The sequence below is a fragment of the Nicotiana tomentosiformis genome, chromosome 9, assembly GCF_000390325.3.
Source record: "Nicotiana tomentosiformis chromosome 9, ASM39032v3, whole genome shotgun sequence".
In the NCBI taxonomy this organism is placed as follows: domain Eukaryota; kingdom Viridiplantae; phylum Streptophyta; class Magnoliopsida; order Solanales; family Solanaceae; genus Nicotiana; species Nicotiana tomentosiformis.
The window spans coordinates 1736234-1757068 of record NC_090820.1 but is presented as its reverse complement, the minus strand read 5'-3'; the positions used below and the strand labels follow the sequence as shown (position 1 = coordinate 1757068).

The following is a 20835-nucleotide window of genomic DNA, read 5'->3' as shown; positions in this document are numbered from 1 at the left end:
AGAATAACACAATAGTCGTATCAATACAACTGATCAGACAAGATAACATCAAATGGGTTAGAAAAGAGAATTATTAAGCTATCGAAATATCATGCTCACATTTAGCGTGTAAGTGAACAACTCACAGTTTCAAGCATTTGTTAACCTAGCTTCAAATAAACTAAGTAAATCAAAAGAATAAACAAAGCAATTAAAGGAGAATAACCAGGAAAAAATAATATTTTAACAAATCATAAAAGGAAAATGTCTAACTAATGAGAAACAGCAACAATAATTAAGAAATAGAAATTCATAGCATAAGGTGAAGAAAATAAACCTTTGAGCAAAATAAAATTCTTTAAATTGATTAAAATTTACAGCATCTAAAATCAACGGCGGATGAGCTCGAACCGAGAAAGCTGAAAACTTTGACCGAAACCAGATCGGAAACTTCAACGGACCTCTCTAAAGGAAACTTCGCTGGAAATCTCGTAACTCCACGAATTCCTTAGCTCGACTCCGACGTATTTTTGGATGGAAAATTAGTGACTTTTGTGACTTATATGATGTTTGGAAATTGGGTTTAAAGGGCGTTTGAAAGTGAGGTTTCTAATGGAGTTTGGGACTGTTTTGGGAGTGAAAAATGGACGAAAAAAAAATAGTTGGTTTTGGGTAGTTTAAAGGGTAAAAGAAGCTGATTTTGATGGAGCTTGGGATGGGATTTTAGTTAGCTTCTGACGCATTCCTCTTGCAAAGAAGAAGACCCGAATTTTTGCTTCTCCGTTTTCTATTAGCTCTTTTTTGGTCTATCGGGTGCTAGTTCCCCCAAATCCGTTTTCTCTCTTCAGACCCTATCCCCCTCTTTGTTTTTTCCGTCTTAGGTGTCCTTCCTCCTTGTGTGTTGGGTGAGTGAAAAATATATAGGTGTAGGTATAAGGATTAATTGGTGGCCAAGAAAAAGAGTGTGTATGGGCATGTGCATTTTTTGAGAGAGAGCATGTGAGTTTGTTACAAAAGATAAGGAAGAATCTTGCCACATGAAAATGACTCATTGACTCTTGCTTTAATTAATTTTTTTTTTTAAGAGTGTAAAATAAAAATACTAGCTAAATATTTAAAAATCAAGAACATATAATTTTTGTGATTTTTAATTTTCGTAAATAAACCTACTAAAAATGAAGTTAAAGTTAAAATATGTAGATTAAACTTAAAATTATTTATATGCTAAAAAGTGTTTAAAAATCACAAGTATGGTAAAATATTAGGTGCTCACAATAGCGCTTGGGCTGAAGGAGCCCCTCCGGAATCTGTACATACCCCTAGTGAGCGCAATTACCTACTGAGTACGAGTGCCGAGTGATGAGTGACTGGGAGGCATGAGTGATTGTGAGGTATGCCCGATGGGCTGTTTACGAATGATTGTGAGGTAAGCCCGAGGGGATGTATACGAGTGATTGTGAGGTCTGCCTGAGGGACTGTTTATGATTTTATCACTGAGTTGCATAGCATTGGCATGCACACATGACATACAGGCATAAAGATGTATTTTCCTCATGATGTACAGCATCACATCATTCATGATTTCCCACATATTTTGGCAGATGGGTATAGTGATGCATTTGTTTTTACACGGGTTATCCGGAAGGAAAATAAAACATCTTATTTATTATTGAAAAGATTTTGGGAGAAATTTATTGTTTTCAAACTATTCATATTTTTGGCAACTTCGGCAAAAGATTTGGGTTTTCACTGATGTACTTGAAAGGAAGAACTATTATTGTTGAAATCATGATTTGACTGAGCATTTTATCTGTGAGTTACTTCTGGTATTATTTGCTTTATGTTATTATGGACTGTTGTGGATTAGTGATTTTGGACCCGACCTTGGTAGAAGCTCGTCACTACTTTCAACCTAAGACTAGGTTTGTTACTTACTCAGTATATGGGGTCGGTTGTACTGATACTACACTTCTGCACATTGCGTGCAGATGTTGGCTGATGTTGTTGTTGTGCTCGATAGTTGCGGAATTTGAAGATGTACCTGCATTCCTGTTGTAGCTGCCTCTTGTTCATGGTAGCCTTAGATTTATAAAAGCTCTGCTTATGTATTATTCAAACAGACTATGTATTTATTTTATTTCTGGTTTGTAAACTCTATTCTTAGAAGCTCATGATTTGTACTACCAGTTCTTGGGGAGATGTATTGGTTTTAGATATTTTTTTTAATTAAGTTCAATAAAATTGGACAGTTGGTAATTGGCTTACCTAACGGATTAGGTTAGGTACCATCACGACTATTTGAATTTTGGGCCGTGACACTTTTATTGTATGCTCTTCGCCATTGCCGACGTGAAGCAAAAAATCACTAAATGATGGATCTGTCTTTGCTCTCATATTTATTGTTAGTTGAATCTTTTCCATTTTAGGCCATAAGTACGATCTAACCAAGCTAGCATTTACAGTCTCAACTCGTGTTGATTTTGGAACTACAGGTAGTACTTGACGAAAATCACCTCCAAAAATCATTACTTTTCCACCAAACGGTTCATCTACATCCATTATATCTCGGAAGCTCCTGACAATTGTTTCGATTGTTTGACGCCTTGCCATAGGCGCTTCATCCCATACTATCAACTTTGCTTTTCGTATCAATTTAACTCCACCACTCTGCTTCGACATATTTGTGATGGTTGTTTCACTCGTTTGAAGAGGTATGTCGAATCTAGAGTGAGCGGTACGACCCCCTGGTAAAATTACTGCTGCTACACCACTTGTTGTTGTTGCTAATACTATCATACCTCTTGATCTGACATTTGCAAGTAATGCACGATAAAGGAATATTTTTCCGGTTCCTCCTGGGGCATCTACAAAGAACAAACCTGCTCTACCAGAATCAACTCTTTGCAATATAATCTTGAAAGCTTGCTCTTGTTCAGGATTTAGCTTTGATTGTACATTAAAATCTTCTTCAGACACTTGTATAGCCTTTTCTTCAATAATCTCTCTGCATTCTGTGGGAACATTTTCATCTCGACACTGATCGGGTTTAGGTAAATCATATTTTTCAGCACTCTTGCCCATACTTTGTAGGAAATAATTAACGCTCTTCAACGTGTATTGCAGTTGAGTATCAGATGAATTTTCATGTATTCTTCGAAAGTCCTCTGACATATCCTCGTAATATGTGTCCCGCAATTTTCTAACGTCCATTGGATTACAATGTACCAATATAGTTGCAAACAAGTTTCTAAGAGCCGATGGCATTTTGAAGAGAACCGCCTCGCGCAAGCATTCAGATATACTGTTATCTGATTCTAGTAACCCTCTTTCTTTTGCAGCTTCCTTGAATGTTTGACACTCTCTTTCATTAACCATGAGTAAGTCTTCAAACGAAAAGGGTCCTCCGACATGATTCAGCAACAATCTCAAGTAGTACCCTTCACCTTCTCTAGGATTAGCTGCATTGTTCAAGATAAAAGGAAAATAGATGAAATTTCTAAAAAGATATAAAAAATTTATTGAGTAATATTAATTTCGTTACCTGTAGCAATTCGACCAATTACCGATATTTTTTGTCTTTTTGCCCATTTCTTTGATTGAGAGTTCCATACATAATACTCTGGGAATTCTTTGTATAGGTACATTCGTGCTTCCCCGTCTGTTGAGCATATCTTGAAATACTCAGTGAGCATTGTATTTTTGACATTGTCTGATGCTATAACAGTTTGCAAATTTTGCCTTTTCCAGTAGTACACTAAATAAAGATATAAAATTATAGGTCAGTATATCTTGTGTTAAAGTTATAAAACCAATAACGTGAGCACAACATATTTGAACACAATATATCTCATGTGGCCGAAAAAGACATAAGAACTAAAAACTTGTATTTAACAGTGAATGTGGCAAATGCAATAACCTACACACAAATTTGAACCTTCGTCAAAGCAGGATATCATGGAATGCGTTTTGTCACTCATTGCATACGAAAGAGACATTGAAAGTTGGGGGGAAAAGTAGCAGCTTAGAAGGTAATAAAGAGAATTAAATTATCATGGTTATGAAAAGAAAAATCCTGCATTGTAACTTAATATATTTGAAATCCTGAGACCCGACAAATCCTGTAGAAGATAGGGAACTAAAGAAAAATGAAGACAATAAAGGTTTGAAAGGGTCTTTCATGTTATGCACTATCGAAAAATGAAGACAATAAATTGTTTCTGTTTTCATAATTTAATATGAATTTGATTTAAAAATTCATGGCAGAAGTATGCAACTGAGCATAGTATATTCAATGGAATATAGTTATTAAACTTCTATTAGAAACTTAGATAACTTTCTTCAGGTCACTTTAATCTTAATTAGTAAGAATACTGTAACAAAGTTCACTTTAGATATAAAAATTATACCTGCTTTTTTATCTGGAAGATGTATCTGAAGGTTAATGACCGGAGGTTGCATCTCATTGAGAATAAACTCATAAATTCTCCAAAGTGCTTCTGACGGAGACACCCAACGCGCATCTTGGAAGTTTTTAATTTCATCAACTATTCTTTTCCCATCATCTGACTCAATATAAACAGCACACCTATCGTGACCTTTATATATATATATATTTGTACAAATATTCTATTGCCTTAACTCCGGAGCAAGCTTCCACATTAATATGACAATTGTATCGAGTTAGTAGATAAGGATTATACGGCACAACCCACTGGTTATTCATGAACGTGCCACAAACTTTTACGCTCTTCCCATCATTTCTTCTCCTATAAATAAGGTATCCATCCTTTCCCTGTATTGACTTATTGCTAAATGGTCGAGGATAATGGTTTTTGCACTGACCATGATTTGATGGACGATAGTTTCCACATGGACCGTGCATCATATTCTTGACAACTAATTCATGCAATAGTGGATATTCGTCTTTGTCTGGCAGTTTCGTTGTAATAAACTTGCTATGCGGATCTGGTGATGTTATCTTGTGTCCTTCTTTAAGTATTAATAAAAGGTGTATGTGAGGTAGACCTCTTTTTTGAAATTCAACCACAAATACATGCGTTGCGACTGGCCCAAATATTTGTTTGTGGAATATTTGATCCTTTAAGTCCTGCAATTTAGCTCTGAAAACTCTTGTCACCAATTAGTCAGGCCTGTCTTGAGGAAGTTGGCCCTCACATAAATTTTCTTGAATCTCCCCCAATCAGCATTACATGTCATTGTGATAACTAGGCCTGGTTTGCCAAAACGTTGAACCAGTGTCATAGCATCCATATATCGGCAACGCATATCCCTAGGACCTCCGATAAATGATGTCGGAAGTATTACTCTCTGACCAACTTTATCTCCTCGACATTCTCCAACCATGATACTATCGACTATACCTTGCAATATTTCCCTTCTAAAATTTGATTGGTCAAATATGAAATACTCAAGTCTCGTTATTTCCAATTTGATGTACATGTCAACCACAAATTATTGCAATAATCGTCCACATAGTAGCATATCCAGAAAATTTTTTAGTATGGCTAGTTTGAGTCCAGAAAATCTTTCGCAAATTATGATAAATATAGGATTATGAAACTTGCTACACACTATCCGAACGAGTTCACTGATTCTATGCTTGAGGATCTTAGTTTTGAGCTTGACATCTATATTGACTATGTGCGAGAAGCGGGCAATGAATTTTCTAACTTTAAAAGACTTGGTGATCTTTCAGAGACGTTGGTTAAAACAAATTTGCACATGACTTGGAGACTTATTTATTTGCTTGTAAAGTTAAGTTTAATATTGCATGTCGCTACAGCAACGGTAGAAAGAGCTTTTTCTTCGATGAAGTACGTTAAAAATGACTTGCGAAGCAGAATTGGTGATGAATTTTTGAATGATTGTTTAGTTTGTTATATAGAGGATGAAGTATTTGAAAGTGTACCTAATGATGCGATCATTGATCATTTTCAAAATATGATAAGTCGTCGAATACAATTGTAATGATAATGTTTATATTCATATGTTTTCTTTAAGTATTTTGTATTTTGAAATTTATGTTGAATATCGATATTCAATCCTTAGTTCGATTATTATGATATATTGACTTAAAATTGCGGTAGGAACCCATACACTTCAATTCCTAGATCCGCCTCTGTGTATTGATAAAATGTTACATGTATTCTAAACGAGGTATACACAACAAGGTTTCACTTGTCTTGCTCTATTCCGCCACGCGGAAATTAAAATTTTAAAGCCAATTGATTTAAGACAAATTTGATCTTATTATATGTATAATATTTTAATTTTTAACATATGTATATATAATTCGAGCAGTGAGTTTACCACAACCTCTAATCTTGTCATCTTATAATCCTTAAGTAACTCTTTTAAGGTATTCCTTCTCCACAAACAAATCTAATTATACTAGTAAAAGGATCATACTTCTATGGAATCTATTTTATTTGCTTGATTGTGAAATTAATTAGGACCAACAACCTAGCTTGTCAACAAGGGCGAAGCTATGTGTAGCCAAGGATAGTCAACTGAACAATCTTCGCCAAAAAATTATATTATGTATAGGATAAAATATTATTTGTTATTGATATAAAAATAGACCTTCAACACTTCTGTATAGCAAAAGGAATTTAAAATTTGAACACTCTTATTGAATTTTCTGACTTCGTCACTGCTCGCCGAAGTATAACATTATGGTAGATTACGGAATCTATGGGTCAGAAATCTCTGAGATGCTTTTGACGGTAAATGATGCCATATCTATAAATTAGGTAGTCTCTACTCTCTCCATTAATATCTATATATTAATATAAAGCAGGGCAATAAAAAAGTGATGTGGCGCCTCTATATAATCAAGAAAGCTATTTATGTTTTTTCTCATTTTTTTTCTTCATTTTGCGTGTTCAACATCTATTTTCTACTTCCATAACGAAGAAATGCAACGGTTATTATAACGGTGCATGCAAATATTACTCCATATAATTTAAGAGGACGCCATTCAACGGTTAGGAAATGCGTGGCAACTGACAATCATGATATTTTTTGCTAAGTTCTACGACAGCTAGTCTTCTTTGAAATACCAAGCCACCAATGCTATGTACGTGTTGTTTGATTGTATTAAATATTTAAAAAGTTAGTAGTTCTTTCCTATCGATAGTGACAAGTTTTTTCAAGTGCCGTTGTTCAATTTTAATAAATATATAATAGTTTTGATTGGTAATTAATTTAATATGTACTGGTATGTAGTTTATTCAATTTATAAACAAAAGTTTTCTATATCACTATGCTGATCAGTGAGATGTAATAATATGCATGTGTTTGTTTCCTCAGGATTTTGACTGCAATGTCTATATCCAGGTATGAATAAAATTCACAGTTCTTCCTCCATTCTTTTCACCAACTTATGTTTAAGAATTCAAAAACGCTCTATTAAATATTTTTCGCTTCCTTATAATGAATATTTATTAATATGTAGTTAATATTGCTTGAAATTCAGGGTGTAAGAGAATTTCAAGAGCGTTTAGTGCTATATGAAAAACAAGGTTGAAAAAGCTCTACTTTCATGGAGGAAGTCCAACGGGTCAGGACCGAAAAGTGAAGTCGAAGAAGTTGAGATATTTTATTCCAATCTTTTTAGGATGTTCTTCGGTTTCAAAGGAGGTTGGTAGTGATAATATATCCAAATACACATGAGTTTGAAAGGATTGTCAACTTATTTAGAGAGACGGAGTCAGAATTTGAAGTTTATGGGTTCGAGATTCTAAACCTTTTAAGTTATTGAATTCTAAATTACTAATGTGTACATATTCGATGAATTTCATAAGATAAATAAATGGTTTTGACCAAAGTTACTGGATTCGACCAACATGTACAGTCTATTCTCCGTCCGCCCCTGCATATCTATATTCTGATCCGTCACAAAAATGGTGAAAATTTTAGACTTGGAATCTGCAGATATGAAACATTCAATAAGACAATAATAATACTCCTACGGAACTTGATAGTAATTCGTTTGCACGAGAAGAAAGTAATGATTTAAAAAAAAAAAAACTAAAAAATGTTCAGGCAACAAGTACTACTCACAATAGGTAAAATTGAATCCTTCTTTACGTTTTTGTTTTAATTTTCAAATACAATTTAACAATGTTTGAGCAAGATTTGTAATTCTACTTTATCAAAATCAGTTGCAAGTGTTCAGGCCACCAAAATTTTAAACACTACAACGGTTCCTTCAATGACCTTGGAAATTGCAATTATTAATTAAAAGTAAAACTCTTTTTCAACTGCGATAGGATACCATTCCGAAACATTTAATAAATAGAGTAGGCAAAAATAGGCAACTATAAGGATAGAAGAAAAATAAAGGGGAAAACAGGAATGAAGGGAAGAGAAGGATAGATAAAAAGAATAAATGTGTAAATTTGGGTTTGATAATTGATTCTGTCATTGACGAAACTATTTTTCTAAATAATATACATGTAACCAAATTATTTACTAAGCAAGATAATACAACTATCGTAGAGTTTCTAAAACAGTTTAATAATTTATTTATTCATATGTACGTCTTGCCTTTTATTTATTGTTTTGTTTGTGAAATTTATGTGTTTGGAAGAAGTTTTAAGTTAACAAGAAATAGATGTATAAAGTAATTTTCTTTAATCTAAAATCGCACTAAGGACGAAAAATTCACTAGTTATTAAACTAATCACCAGTTAAATGATTCCAAGCAGCGTCCTTGCAAGAAAATTAATTTCCCCAAAGACCTTTTTATACATAGAGATAACTAAATAGAGCCTCAAAATGCAATCGTCAGAAACAATTACAAGTTAACAACAACAATAATAACAAACTCAGTATAATTTCATAAGTGAGATATGGGGAAGATAGTTTATACACAGACCTTAGCCCCACTTTGAAGGTCGAAAGACTGTTTCCCATATAGGCCTTCGGCTCACGAGAAAAAAAAATCTAGCACTAACAACAATAAGATAGTAAGAAATCGAGACGCAAAGAACAACAGGTAAAAAAGGACTAACACTAATACTCTCAACTACCTACTAGCCGTCCATCTTGATTTTCGATCTCCTCACCTTCCTAATTACAAAGCGCAATTAACTAATAGAGCGCAGTTGGAATAAAATGCAATTGAAATAAGATTTATAAAGCGCAATACTCAAATGCGATTTATACATCGCGATTAGCAAATACGATTTATTAATCGCAATTGCTATTGCAAATTTATAGGGCGCAAGCAATACAAATCCTATTTGTAATTAAACTCATCTATTAATTTACACTAATGCTCCTCTGTGTCACCCTTGGGTACAGAATAAAATTCATATATAATAAAGGTGGGAGGAAATAATAACTTGGATAAGTTTGATGTAAATCCTACATTAGTTGTATCCAATCATTTAAGGCCAAAATGTTTTGCTAGAAGAAGAAGAAGATAATAGAATCTGTCAAGGTCAGCTTATCAAAAAACTATGCATATCAACATCTTCTAGAAACTGAACAAACATCATTTTCTCACCAAATAAGAGTGAATGCTTTCTTTCATCCTCACTACTATTCTTGTTCTAGAAACATTATGAGACATTTCCCTACATTTCAAACTTGACAGGGGAAAAAGTTAGGAAGAATTAACCCGAATAGTCGCCCACCAAATCGGTTAAACTAAAAATAGTCAGTGAAGGTATAATATACGCATAATTTACGTATTATATGTGAATAATTATGTATAATCAATATATAAACGATGTATATGATTAGAAAAAATAAATAATGAATATAACTGATTATTTGCGTAAAGAATGGGAACAGTCATACCTTGGATAATGCTATTTAGTAGTAGGTGGATCATTTTTAATGAGGCACTAGGATGTTCAATATAGCTAGAGTATACACCCATCTACCACCTTAATATAGATTATTTCTTCAGTCTGATCTTATCTCTTAAGCCGTTTTTGCAAAAATAATAGGTAAAGAGATAGATAACATGAAATTTCCTCACTCTCTTAAAAAATGGAGTAAAAGATAAGGCCTTAATTTGTCCTATCAAATTCTTCCTCTTCCAAAGAATGAAAAAAATATATTATAAAATGAAATTTCTCTTACAGTAACATGGTAGGGGCTGCATTTATCACAAGTCTATGGAAAAAAGAATATTGTTAATAAAGAACTGACGTCTTATGTCGACCATATATAAAGTGAAATAAATTACAATGACAGGACTAATTATCAGTTATTTCATGATGTATAATTTAAATTAAACAATTAATAATTATTATCTTTTCTGATTGTTTTAAACTAATTTTACTGTGAAGATATTCTGCTATTCAATCTTGATCTACCAAAATTGCTATATTCACTTCATAAGTTCTTTTTTCTTTAAAATAAAATTATAGGATGTGTTAATAAAAAGTTTTGGTAAGACCATCAAAATCTACTAAGATCATTGCAGTGATATGACCTTGAAGCAACAGACTGTAATGATAGAAGATGATTCTCAATAATTGGCAAATCAACCTGTGACAAAATTTGCAACATTTTCTGCTATGCTGTTAAGTGGTAGTTACATTAGTTGGTGTAGGGTCACCTGTTTATATGGATGTAAATGGGGCGGGGCAAGACAAGCCTTGACCTGCCCTGTCCCGTCTAGCATTTTTCCAAAATGTTGCCCTACCTTGCACTGCCCTGCCCTTCGAGCAGGGGCGGAACCAGTCTTTTGGCTACGGATTCGGCCGAACCCAGTATTTTTGGTCCAAACCTTATATTTGTCTTAAGAAACTTATTGAATATGCACAAATTATTAAGTTAGAACCCAGTAACTTAAAAGAACTTGAATCCTGAACGCATAAGCTTCAAATCATGGCTCCGCCTCTGCCTTCCAGCCATGACCCATTTAGTTAACTTTCATCTTTTTTGCATTATTTTTGGCAAGTACATTAGTTGGTGTATGGTCACCTGTTTATAATTGAGAAACCAACTTACAACAAAGAATCTTACCCTACCATCACCACCACCACTATTCCACCACTATATCCATATCCAAGATCAAGATATTATCAAAGATTCGGAATCAATCTTCACTATAGGAAGAAGAAACAACAATCAACTTTTTGACAATGACCTATCAACATTGAAATAAGAATAGAATAACATTAACTTACAATTTTCAAATGAAAACTCAAGATAAGCTGAGCCATTATTTCTTTAGTAGGAATATTTATGAAAAGAACAAGAAACATAAAAAGATGCATTTTGTGGCTTTCTTCAGTGCACTGCGTCTCTACCTTCAAGATAAGGGTAAGATCTGTGTACACACTATCTTTCGCAGACCTCACTAGTGGGATTACACAGTATTTGTTGTTGTTGTTGATTTCTTCAGTGCCCTGATCTCCAGTATCTAGCATTCTCAAAACCATTCTTGCAATACTGATAATCTTCAAATGTTTGATCAATTTCAGCTTGTGAATTCATCACAAAAGGACCATGTTGAACCACAGGTTCATTAATAGGTTGTCCACCTAATAAAACAAATCTTAATGGCTTTGAAGATTTGTTCCACACACTAAGTCCTTCTCCAGGGCCTAAAACCAAGCAATGGTGAGCTGATACAGGACCTGAATTTGGAATTCCGAATACTCCTTCTCCTTCAACTATATATACGAACGCGTTCCAAGACTCAGGAGTGGCTTGATGATAATAAGATGTTGGTTGTAGGGTGAAATCGAGGTACATTGTAGGCGTTCGCGTATAAACTGGAGATTGAACTCCCATTGCTTCACCTGCTATGATTTTTACTTCAACTCCTTCATTTTCTGCTCTTGGTATATCCTCATTCAGCAGTTCTTGATACCTTGGCGCAATCCTGCAGTTGTATTTTCAATTTAGTGAACAGAGAGAATCATTTTTCATTCCATTGAATCATCAGAATAGGAACTAGAATAGTTTATAATCTATCACTTCTAATATATTTCAAATATTGTAATTTAAAAGGCAATAGCTCCAACATCAAACATGATTCGACTGATACGGAGCCAATTCCAATAGACTTTTTGGAGTGTCCCATTGGCGCCACAAAGTCTTCATTTTTCGTGCTATAACTTGACTTGGGAAAATATTGGTTCACACTAAATCAAAGTGAGCTATAGGACAAGCAGGAAAACTGACTTTTTTAAAGTCCATTTTGACATGATTAGAGAAGATATACATGAATTTGACAGCAAGTCTAGATGTCACATTTATAGTTCTATATTTCTAGAACATCTTATCATAAGATGTCCAAAATCTTGAGCACTTAATCAAAGTGAATGATTAACCTCAACAAAAAACATCAAAAAGAAAGGTGTTTTTTATGCTGCATACTACTAACACCCCCCCCCCACCCCCCAAAACCCCAACACAACAGCCCAGTATAGTCTCACTAGTAGGGTCTGGGGAGGGTAGTGTGTACGCAGACCTTATCCCTACCCTGGGATAGAGAGGCTGTTTCCAATAGACCCTCGGCTCCCTCCCTCCGAGAACTCCCCACCTTGCTCTTGGGGTGACTCGAACTCACAACCTCTTAATTGGGAGTGGAGCTAACACACACACACAAAAAAAAAAAAAAAAAAAAAGGTAGATAAGAGCTAACATTATTTTTTACTAATATGTTAAAAGTCAAGTACAATAGATAAGAAGTGGTGGTGTGAAAAGTATCTAGATGGGGTCAAGTCAAAAGGGATGAAAAGCACTGAAATCCTATAGTGTAAATTTCCAATGGACCGTAGAAAAGAGAAGACAAAACTGATGTAAATGACTTACATTTTGTCCTTAGAAGAAAGATTTATCCAAAGTTGCAACCCCTTTTGACTGCCTTCTCCTGCAGGCATTTCTGAGTGAATTATTCCTCTTCCTGCTGTCATCCACTGCAATATATATCATCCAAAAGAAAAATATATCAGATTATCAACAACCAAAAAGAATTCTCTTTGTTCTTGTAGCTAAAAATGTTAAGAGCTGATAATTCTGTACCTGCACATCACCAGTATTGATTGTACCCTTGTGACCAGCAAAATCTTGATGAGTAAAAGCACCCTAAAATATTAAAACACCACATTAGCATTTTCAATGTTTTACTTTTAAAATTATAGGTTCAAAAATTTAGTGTCCGTTGACATTTTAGTGATTTTTCACACGCATATCTATTTTACGTGTCAAAATACTAGGTTCAAGTAAATGCTACATCCGCCTCTGTACGAATTCAACAGTGTCAACAGGTCATGGTCAAATATTATTATATTGGATTGAATTATGGAACTTAATTATTTACCTCTAGCATGTAAGTTACTGTCTCAAAACCTCTGTGTGGATGGTCAGGAAATCCAGCAGGAGCAGAAACTGAAACAATAAAACAGTACTATTTCAACTTCATTTGACTCAACAAAACTAAGAGAAATAAATAAACAATATATTCCAGTTAGAAGCTCAATACAGTACCTGAAAATTCATCCAACATGAGGAATGGATCAAGATTCCTCAATTCAGGCCTGCAAAATCAAATTATACAAAACAAAATTCAACATTTCATGAACAACCAGATGAAAAATCCAAAAACAAAATAATATATATATATATACACACACATATATCATCAAGACAAAGACTTTACAAAATGAAACAAATCAAGGTCCAAGTTTCAAACACATATATTCCTCACTTTTTTCAGGGGCTGAGAATTTTAGTGGCGAAGGCGGAAAAATCTCTATAATTGTTCAAGATTTAATATATATATATATATATACAAAAAATAATGTTTTTCGACGAATGGTGTTCACCTTGAACCTATGTGCACATGCTGAGATTATTTAAGGGAATTTTTTCTGTTTTAGACTCCAAAATGAAGAAATTCATTTTTTTATTTAAAAAAAGGAGAATAACCAGATGACAAAAAGTTGTAAAATTAAGAAAAAAAGGGACAAATATGAAAATCTCAAATTCCAATATATACCTCCCAATGCTTCTTCTAACAACAGCTCTATTCCCTTCACTTTGAGGCTTAGCCAAAACTTTCTTAATTACCAATCTTGGTCTATCAAAACAAGAATCATATTGATTTGATTCAGACATAATATTTCTGATAGAAGTTGACTTTCTTGATAGTATTTTAGCTCTAACAAATGGGAAATAATTCACTAACAATTGTTTAAAAATAGCTCTCATAAATGGCCAATTCTTGGAAATTTTTTGTGTCTCTCTTGTAAACTATGTTCTCCTATTTATATGAGAGTTTTTAGAATGTGGGAAATGAGACAATGGGAGTTCAGATTGAGGAAACTCTGTAAGTTGAATGTTGAAAGGGACAGCTAATTTTATTTTTTTTTAATATCTTTTGGAGTTTAGTTTGTGGATATTCAAGTATGATGATTTCATGCTTTTGTCATCATGATGGAGGCTATTCTCCTTTGTGTGAAAAGCTCTTTTAAAGTCAAATGTATTTGTAGAAATTACTAAATGGGGAAAAACCTTTGTAAAAGAAAATTTTTGAAAGCAATTTTGTTGATAAAGAAGAATATTTAGCATACACTATCAAAATTTCTACCAAAGGGAATGAAAATGTTTGTTGGATTATACTGGTTATGTTGTTGTTATTGGAATGAGATTTTTTAATGGAGCTTCTTTCAAATTTTGAAGAAGAGTTTCAACCCCATTTTTAATTTCTTTTTGTAAAAAATATTTTTCAAATGAACATTTTTTCAACATTTTTCCAACTAAACATCAAGAAACGAAAAGTTTTAGTTTTTTAAGTTTTTCAACATAGAGCATTTCATCAATAAGGAATGAATGTTATGTACTGGTTGGAGGTAGCAGGTGCTCCGCGAAGTTAATCGAAGTATATGCAAGCTGGCTCGTATACCATAGTTATAAAAAACTATATAATAAATGTCGAAATTTCATATTTTCCTTTGATTATTTCAAAATTTTGGTTCTCTTTAAAAATTGCAATTTATATCCCTTTATAAGTTTATATATACATTCTTGTCATTCCATATATTCAATTACAATAGAAAAAATTGTTCCCTTATTTGTAGTTTAATATTATGTGATTTTCATTGTTGTAAGTAAGGATGGAACTAGAGTATTATCTGCCAATTCAAATGAACCCAGTAGTTTTTGCATAAATCTTATATTTGTACTATAAAATTTATTAGATATGTATAAATATTTAATTACGAACCAGATATAAGATAACTATGTAAAGTTTGACCAATATTTTAAAATATTTTTTTACCATATTGACATGAGAAAAATTATAATTTATAGTTCTTTTCGGAAGTTGAACTAATCTAATTTAACTGAGTGAAGTCAAGCTAGCCTCAGCAAATCGGACGGTTAAATACCTATAACAAAAAAAGGCCAAAGCCCGCTGAAGCACTGGAAAAATGTTGACCACGATTTCTAACGCTTTTCAAAAACCATTTGCTTGCAACGCCCTTTCCCCAGCCTCCAATCGTCTCAGAAGAGAAGACTAAGCTCAGACGAATTGCAGTCCCCCACTAGCAACCCGCGTTTCCGACCCGAAAAGAATGGAAAATGAAAGAAGAATTGGGCTCCTAGAATATGGCGCCCTTGGGGCTTTCTATTTGATTGTATCGAAAGGCCCAATGAATTGGGATTTCCCTATTGGTCCAGGTCATTTCGGGGCAAGCGGATCATTTATGATAAATTTAATCAAATTGACTTCGAATAAATGAAATATTTCATCAAAATTGAAAAAGAGGGAGTTACGAGTAAGTGTTTCAAAAAGTTAAAAGTGCGTTATCCATTCATCATGCCTTTTGTGGGCAAAGTTTCTAGAAGAAGTCCTTAGTTGCACTTTTCATTATAATACTGTAGTGCATATTGCATTTAGAGTTGAAAAAACTTTATGTGCATGAACGTAATACATTGTGGAATTTAAGGTAGTGCTTTTCCTCCTTTCTTTTCTTTATTGATTGTAAATTGATATATTATTATACCAAAATATTAAAGATTGCGTGGAATAGATACTATTTATCTACTTTTAATCAGCGATTTCGACTTCGAACCTTGTTAATAAAAATAACTTTTGATAGAGAAATAATAAACTTTACGTGACACAAAATTTAAATTAATTGAGATCACAAAAATTAATACAGAATATCACGTGGAAAAAACAAATAAATTAGTAGCTTATTTAACATTATACCAATGCCGTTGAATTAAATTCTATTTATAGGAAAGAAGAACCGACGGTACAACGTTTAAGAAGAGAAGAAATCGATTGTTGGAAAATGATTTTCATAAAAGATAAATTTCATGTTTGCTTCCTTTTTTTGGGGTAAATATAAATTTGGTGAAATTTGAAAGTTACGTTCACTGTATATATCTCATAAAACTTTTCTTTTTTCCTTTCAAGATTCCCTCTTCTTTTATAATTTTATAGTTTTTTATAAACCAAATAAGAACAGAATCCTTTACTCTTTTTCACTCCCTTTTCATCCTATTCTTTCCATTCAAAGAATAACGTCGTCAAATCTTTTATTCCATTTTTGATGCCTTAGATCCTTAATAGACAAGATTTTGTACAAGAAAGAAATTAGGATAAACGACTTTTTAAAGTCTCAATTAACATAACAAATGAACACGTTTTATAGAGCATTTTTTTTAATTTTATTATAATAAAAGTGATTTGTGCCTCTTGTAAGCATAACATCATTTGGTACTGTCATTTTTGTTGTCATTACATAGTCACGTCTCAATAACTGATTTCGTAGTTGCTGACTGTAGCTTCCTGATCTTTTATTTATTTATTTATTTATTTATTTATTTATATTATCTATTCTTCTTCTGCTTTGCTGTCCCGAAGGACGGCCCAGTTAGTTTGGAAGGTGTTGTCCACAACGGCAACGCGCAGTGGCGAATCTAGAAATTTTTTCAAGTGTGTTCAAATTTGAAAAAAGGAAAAAAAAAAATTTCGACAAAAAGTGTTCAATATATGTAATGTACCTCTAAAACATGATATTTTACCTATATACGCAATGTAATTTCACAACAAAGGGTGGTCAGTTGACCACCCTCACCAATGTGTAGCTTCGCCACTGGCGACGCGGGTTTGATCCCCCCTCAATGCCCTCTGGGTCTGAGCATGTCGCACGAGGTTTGCCTAGTGCGGTTTACATCCCCTGTATGATTTGTAGGCCATTATACAGTGGGGAGTTTACCCAGTGCGCACAGAGTACTCACCCGAAGGGCAGATACTGTGGCAGAAGTTGTAGCGACTGCGGATTTTCCTGGGATTAAAAAAAAAAAAATCTTTTCTCTTCTTAAAATTGAAGACATAAATGACAAAAAAAAAAAAAAAAAAGATCGTGTCAAATTTCTCTTCTGGTTAAGGTAACTTATCTTTTCATTATTCAAGTTGATTTGTCATATTCTGGTGAAGATTTCTTCATTTAATTTGTACATTTAGTTCTACCAAAAATAAATTATATAATACCTTCCAAACATAACATTTAACAAAAGAGTTCTTTGTCCTTTCCAAACTAACAAGACAAGATAACGTCCAGTCAAAGGTGAGCGCAGAATAAACTAATTGGTGCCTCAATTCGTTGACCATGGAAAACGAGTTCTCTTTTTCCTTTAATTGTTTTCGTTTAAGAGGATAATTAATTTCAGTCTATTGGTTTGAAGACTAAATTATAGTACTAAATTATTTGTAAGCATAGCTCATGAATGAGCTTATCATGGTGTAGTAACACATTTTTATTAAAAATCAATTAGAGAAAAGTAAAGACGCACGAGCGGAAAAAAAAAATCTATAACCTATTCAAAGAAGGTTGATAGTAGGTGGCTCAATTGTTCGAATGCAATGCAGTGATATTAGTTCTATTTGATAAAAATAATATATTTGGACAATAAGTAGCAAACATGTTCGTATGTCATGTGCCCGTGCCTTAATATGGAGTCCTTATTTTGAAGGGAACAGTTTACCCCAAAAGTTAGACTGTTTAGGGCGAATCCCGATTAATCGAGCCCCAAAGAAAGTAACAAACACCAATAAGGAAAAAAAAAATAAAAAAATTCTAACACTTCTTTGAGATTACACCATGTCAAAACAAGGTCAACTAAAATTGTATTCTAATGACATAAACTATCATTAGTTGACTTCGTATTGTGTCCTCTCTTTGTTGCTACCATATTGGGGAGATTCCACAAAGTGTAGTGCCTTTTAAAAGTATCCTCCAACTCTATCTTAATGGTTTGAGTATGGGATCCCACTAGGAGTAATAAGTAAGCTTATCTAGCACTTAAATGTAGCCAATCATCAATAAAAGTTATGGAGGGGTAAGTATTCCTTTGTCATAATTAAAGGTTTTGAGTTTGAATTTTGAATACAAAATCGTGTTTGTTAGGGAGCGATTATCCTAATATAGGACTTTCTGATGCGACTCTAAATTTAGTCGGGCCTACACGAATACTGGAGATCGGGGAAGAAACTGAAAAATATGTAGTGGATCGCTTGATCACTATTTTTCTTGTATTCATAGGAGAAATATTTCCTTCTAGCATCTTGTACTTGTACTATACATGATAAGGTCTTGACAAGGCATATTAGAATGCACATGAATTTAAAATTTTCTAACTTTTAGGATGTCTTTTGCATAATTCCGAGTTAGAAGAACAAAAAAAAGGTGAAAACAAGTATGGTTTTTGTAATGGTCGTAAAATTAAGATGAAAGGAGAGTTTTAATTTATCGATAAAAGACAACTGATTAGTGCACGAAGTATCTTATGTTCACGTAGGATTCGGGGAAGGGCTGCAGCCCAAAAAGTATAATGTTTAGGCAGCCTATATTCTGTAAATTCCAATGGGAGGTATCCTAAGAAAAACGTACATTATACACCTTCACTAAAAGAAAAAAAAAAAAATGCTCGAATCGAAAAATCCATCACAATTTTGTCACAAATATGACTTTGTAACGAATTTGTCACAATTTATTGACTGTCACAATTTTGAGCATCGCAAATATTATGTCAAATTAGCTCGAAGAAAGAAAAGAGAAGATAAAAAGAGAGCAAATGATTTTTTTTTATAGATTCTAATTATTCATTTCCTCTATAAGTCTCCTAACTTCGTTGAAGAAGTGGCGATATACATAAGACTGAGACGTTAAACCCCTCTTCTACTAACTTTACTAACCACTTAACTTATTAATCTTGATTTCCTAACTACTCTTTCTCTCAATATATATGCATGATCCATATGATATTAAGCAGATTTTTATTTTCCTTTTAAGTAAAAAATAAAGGGAAACTACTAGCTATATCCATTTATAAGTAACTTATTACAAAAATTGGTCAATTCATAAAATATTACTAATATATTAGCCAATTCACTATTTGTAACCAAAAAAAAAAAGGCTAAATTTTTGCTTTCTTTTGAGTGGTGTTATTAGAATGATTAGGTATATCTTAAGGAGCTTGAATCTCAATTTGAGATAATTTGATGAAGTTTTGAGGTGATTTGAATTGAAAATTCTAAATAGAAGATAAACGAACATGAAAAAAATGATATGTGTATCATATATGTATCATATTTGTATCAAATGTGTATCACGTGTATATTCATGTATACCTATTTGTGAGATACATGCGTGATATAGGTTTGATACAAGTGTCACTGAAGAATTTTTTGAAATCGATTTTAACTACGAAATTTGATGTCAAATCAGTCCAAATCACCTCTAATCTTCCTCAAAATTTGTATATTGACTCATCCATATGTTTTCAATGAATTCCAATCATACCCATTGAAAAAAGATCATTTTTCTCCTTAGATTTCTGAAATCTTGTATATATATATATATATATATATATATATATATATATATATTTGTATTTCATCACCTTGTTTGCTATCTCATCCATGAAATTTTTTTTCTGTATTGCATCTAATATTGCTGATCACGCTTAAAAATATGGAAGGAGATCTTTGTGTGTGATTCTTGGAGAGAAAGAATCTTATTTATTTGAGTTTTTCAATTTTATATGTGTTTGGCTAGTTTTGGTAAGTGTATGATTAATGACTAGAGGTTGGTAAGTTTTGAATTTATTTGGGACATTTATAAGATTCCCAAAAATAAATAAATATTAATCTCAACTCTAAATGTGCCAGTGGATGGATCAGACAAGACTAGCTCTCAAAAAATTATAACAAACCTAACTAATAAATTGAAGACTGGACTTCAATTAAAGCCCAATAAAGTGGTCAATCCATGGACTTATGTGGCGAAAGTAGCAGGCTAGCCATTTTCGAGCCAGTTATTGAAAAATAAATAAAGGGAAAGTTTCATAAGTGGGCAATATTTAAAAAGTAATTATACCAACCCAGCAGGGTTACTTAATAAACAAAGATAACAGTAAAATAATTATAAAATTAGCAAAAACGTATCCGTATATGTCGCCCACTCAACCCCATTAACTATTTTCCTATTTTATCGATAAATATCCAACAAAAAGGATTAGATCCCCTTGTTGCCTTTGGCACAGTACATCACAATGGACACTTGCATATGGCTGTAATATTTGTCTAAGTTTATATGCGTTATCCACTATTGCATATATTAATTGCATCATGTGTTATGTTATATACATTGTATAAATAGTAATATAATGTGTATTTAAGTGTGAATATAAAGATATATAAATTAAAAATACATGATATATAAATTGTATAATAATGGTACAATCATATTTATAATGTTTATATAAGTGGGAATCAAGGTATATAAATTAAACATACTTGTTATTTAAGTTAAAATATCACATCCTACAATGTAAAAATACATT

General features: G+C 32.9%; 2 protein-coding genes across 2 annotated transcripts; both read right to left on the bottom strand.

The window, feature by feature from the left end:
* Positions 1-1275: 1275 nt before the first annotated feature.
* On the bottom strand, positions 1276-5451 carry LOC138899549 (ATP-dependent DNA helicase RRM3-like). The gene is made up of 3 exons (XM_070186106.1): positions 4386-5451; positions 3521-3717; positions 1276-3437 (listed from the first exon to the last, which is right to left on the bottom strand). Exons 2-3 carry the CDS (start codon positions 3669-3671, stop codon positions 2245-2247), a joined length of 1344 nt encoding a protein of 447 aa, XP_070042207.1. The 5' UTR covers positions 3672-3717; positions 4386-5451; the 3' UTR covers positions 1276-2244.
* A 5594-nt stretch (positions 5452-11045) lies between these two features.
* Positions 11046-14232, bottom strand: LOC104088465 (pirin-like protein). Its single transcript, XM_009593137.4, has 6 exons — positions 13976-14232; positions 13465-13514; positions 13298-13365; positions 13000-13062; positions 12790-12893; positions 11046-11854 (listed from the first exon to the last, which is right to left on the bottom strand). Exons 1-6 carry the CDS (start codon positions 14185-14187, stop codon positions 11368-11370), a joined length of 984 nt encoding a protein of 327 aa, XP_009591432.1. The 5' UTR covers positions 14188-14232; the 3' UTR covers positions 11046-11367.
* Positions 14233-20835: the final 6603 nt, after the last annotated feature.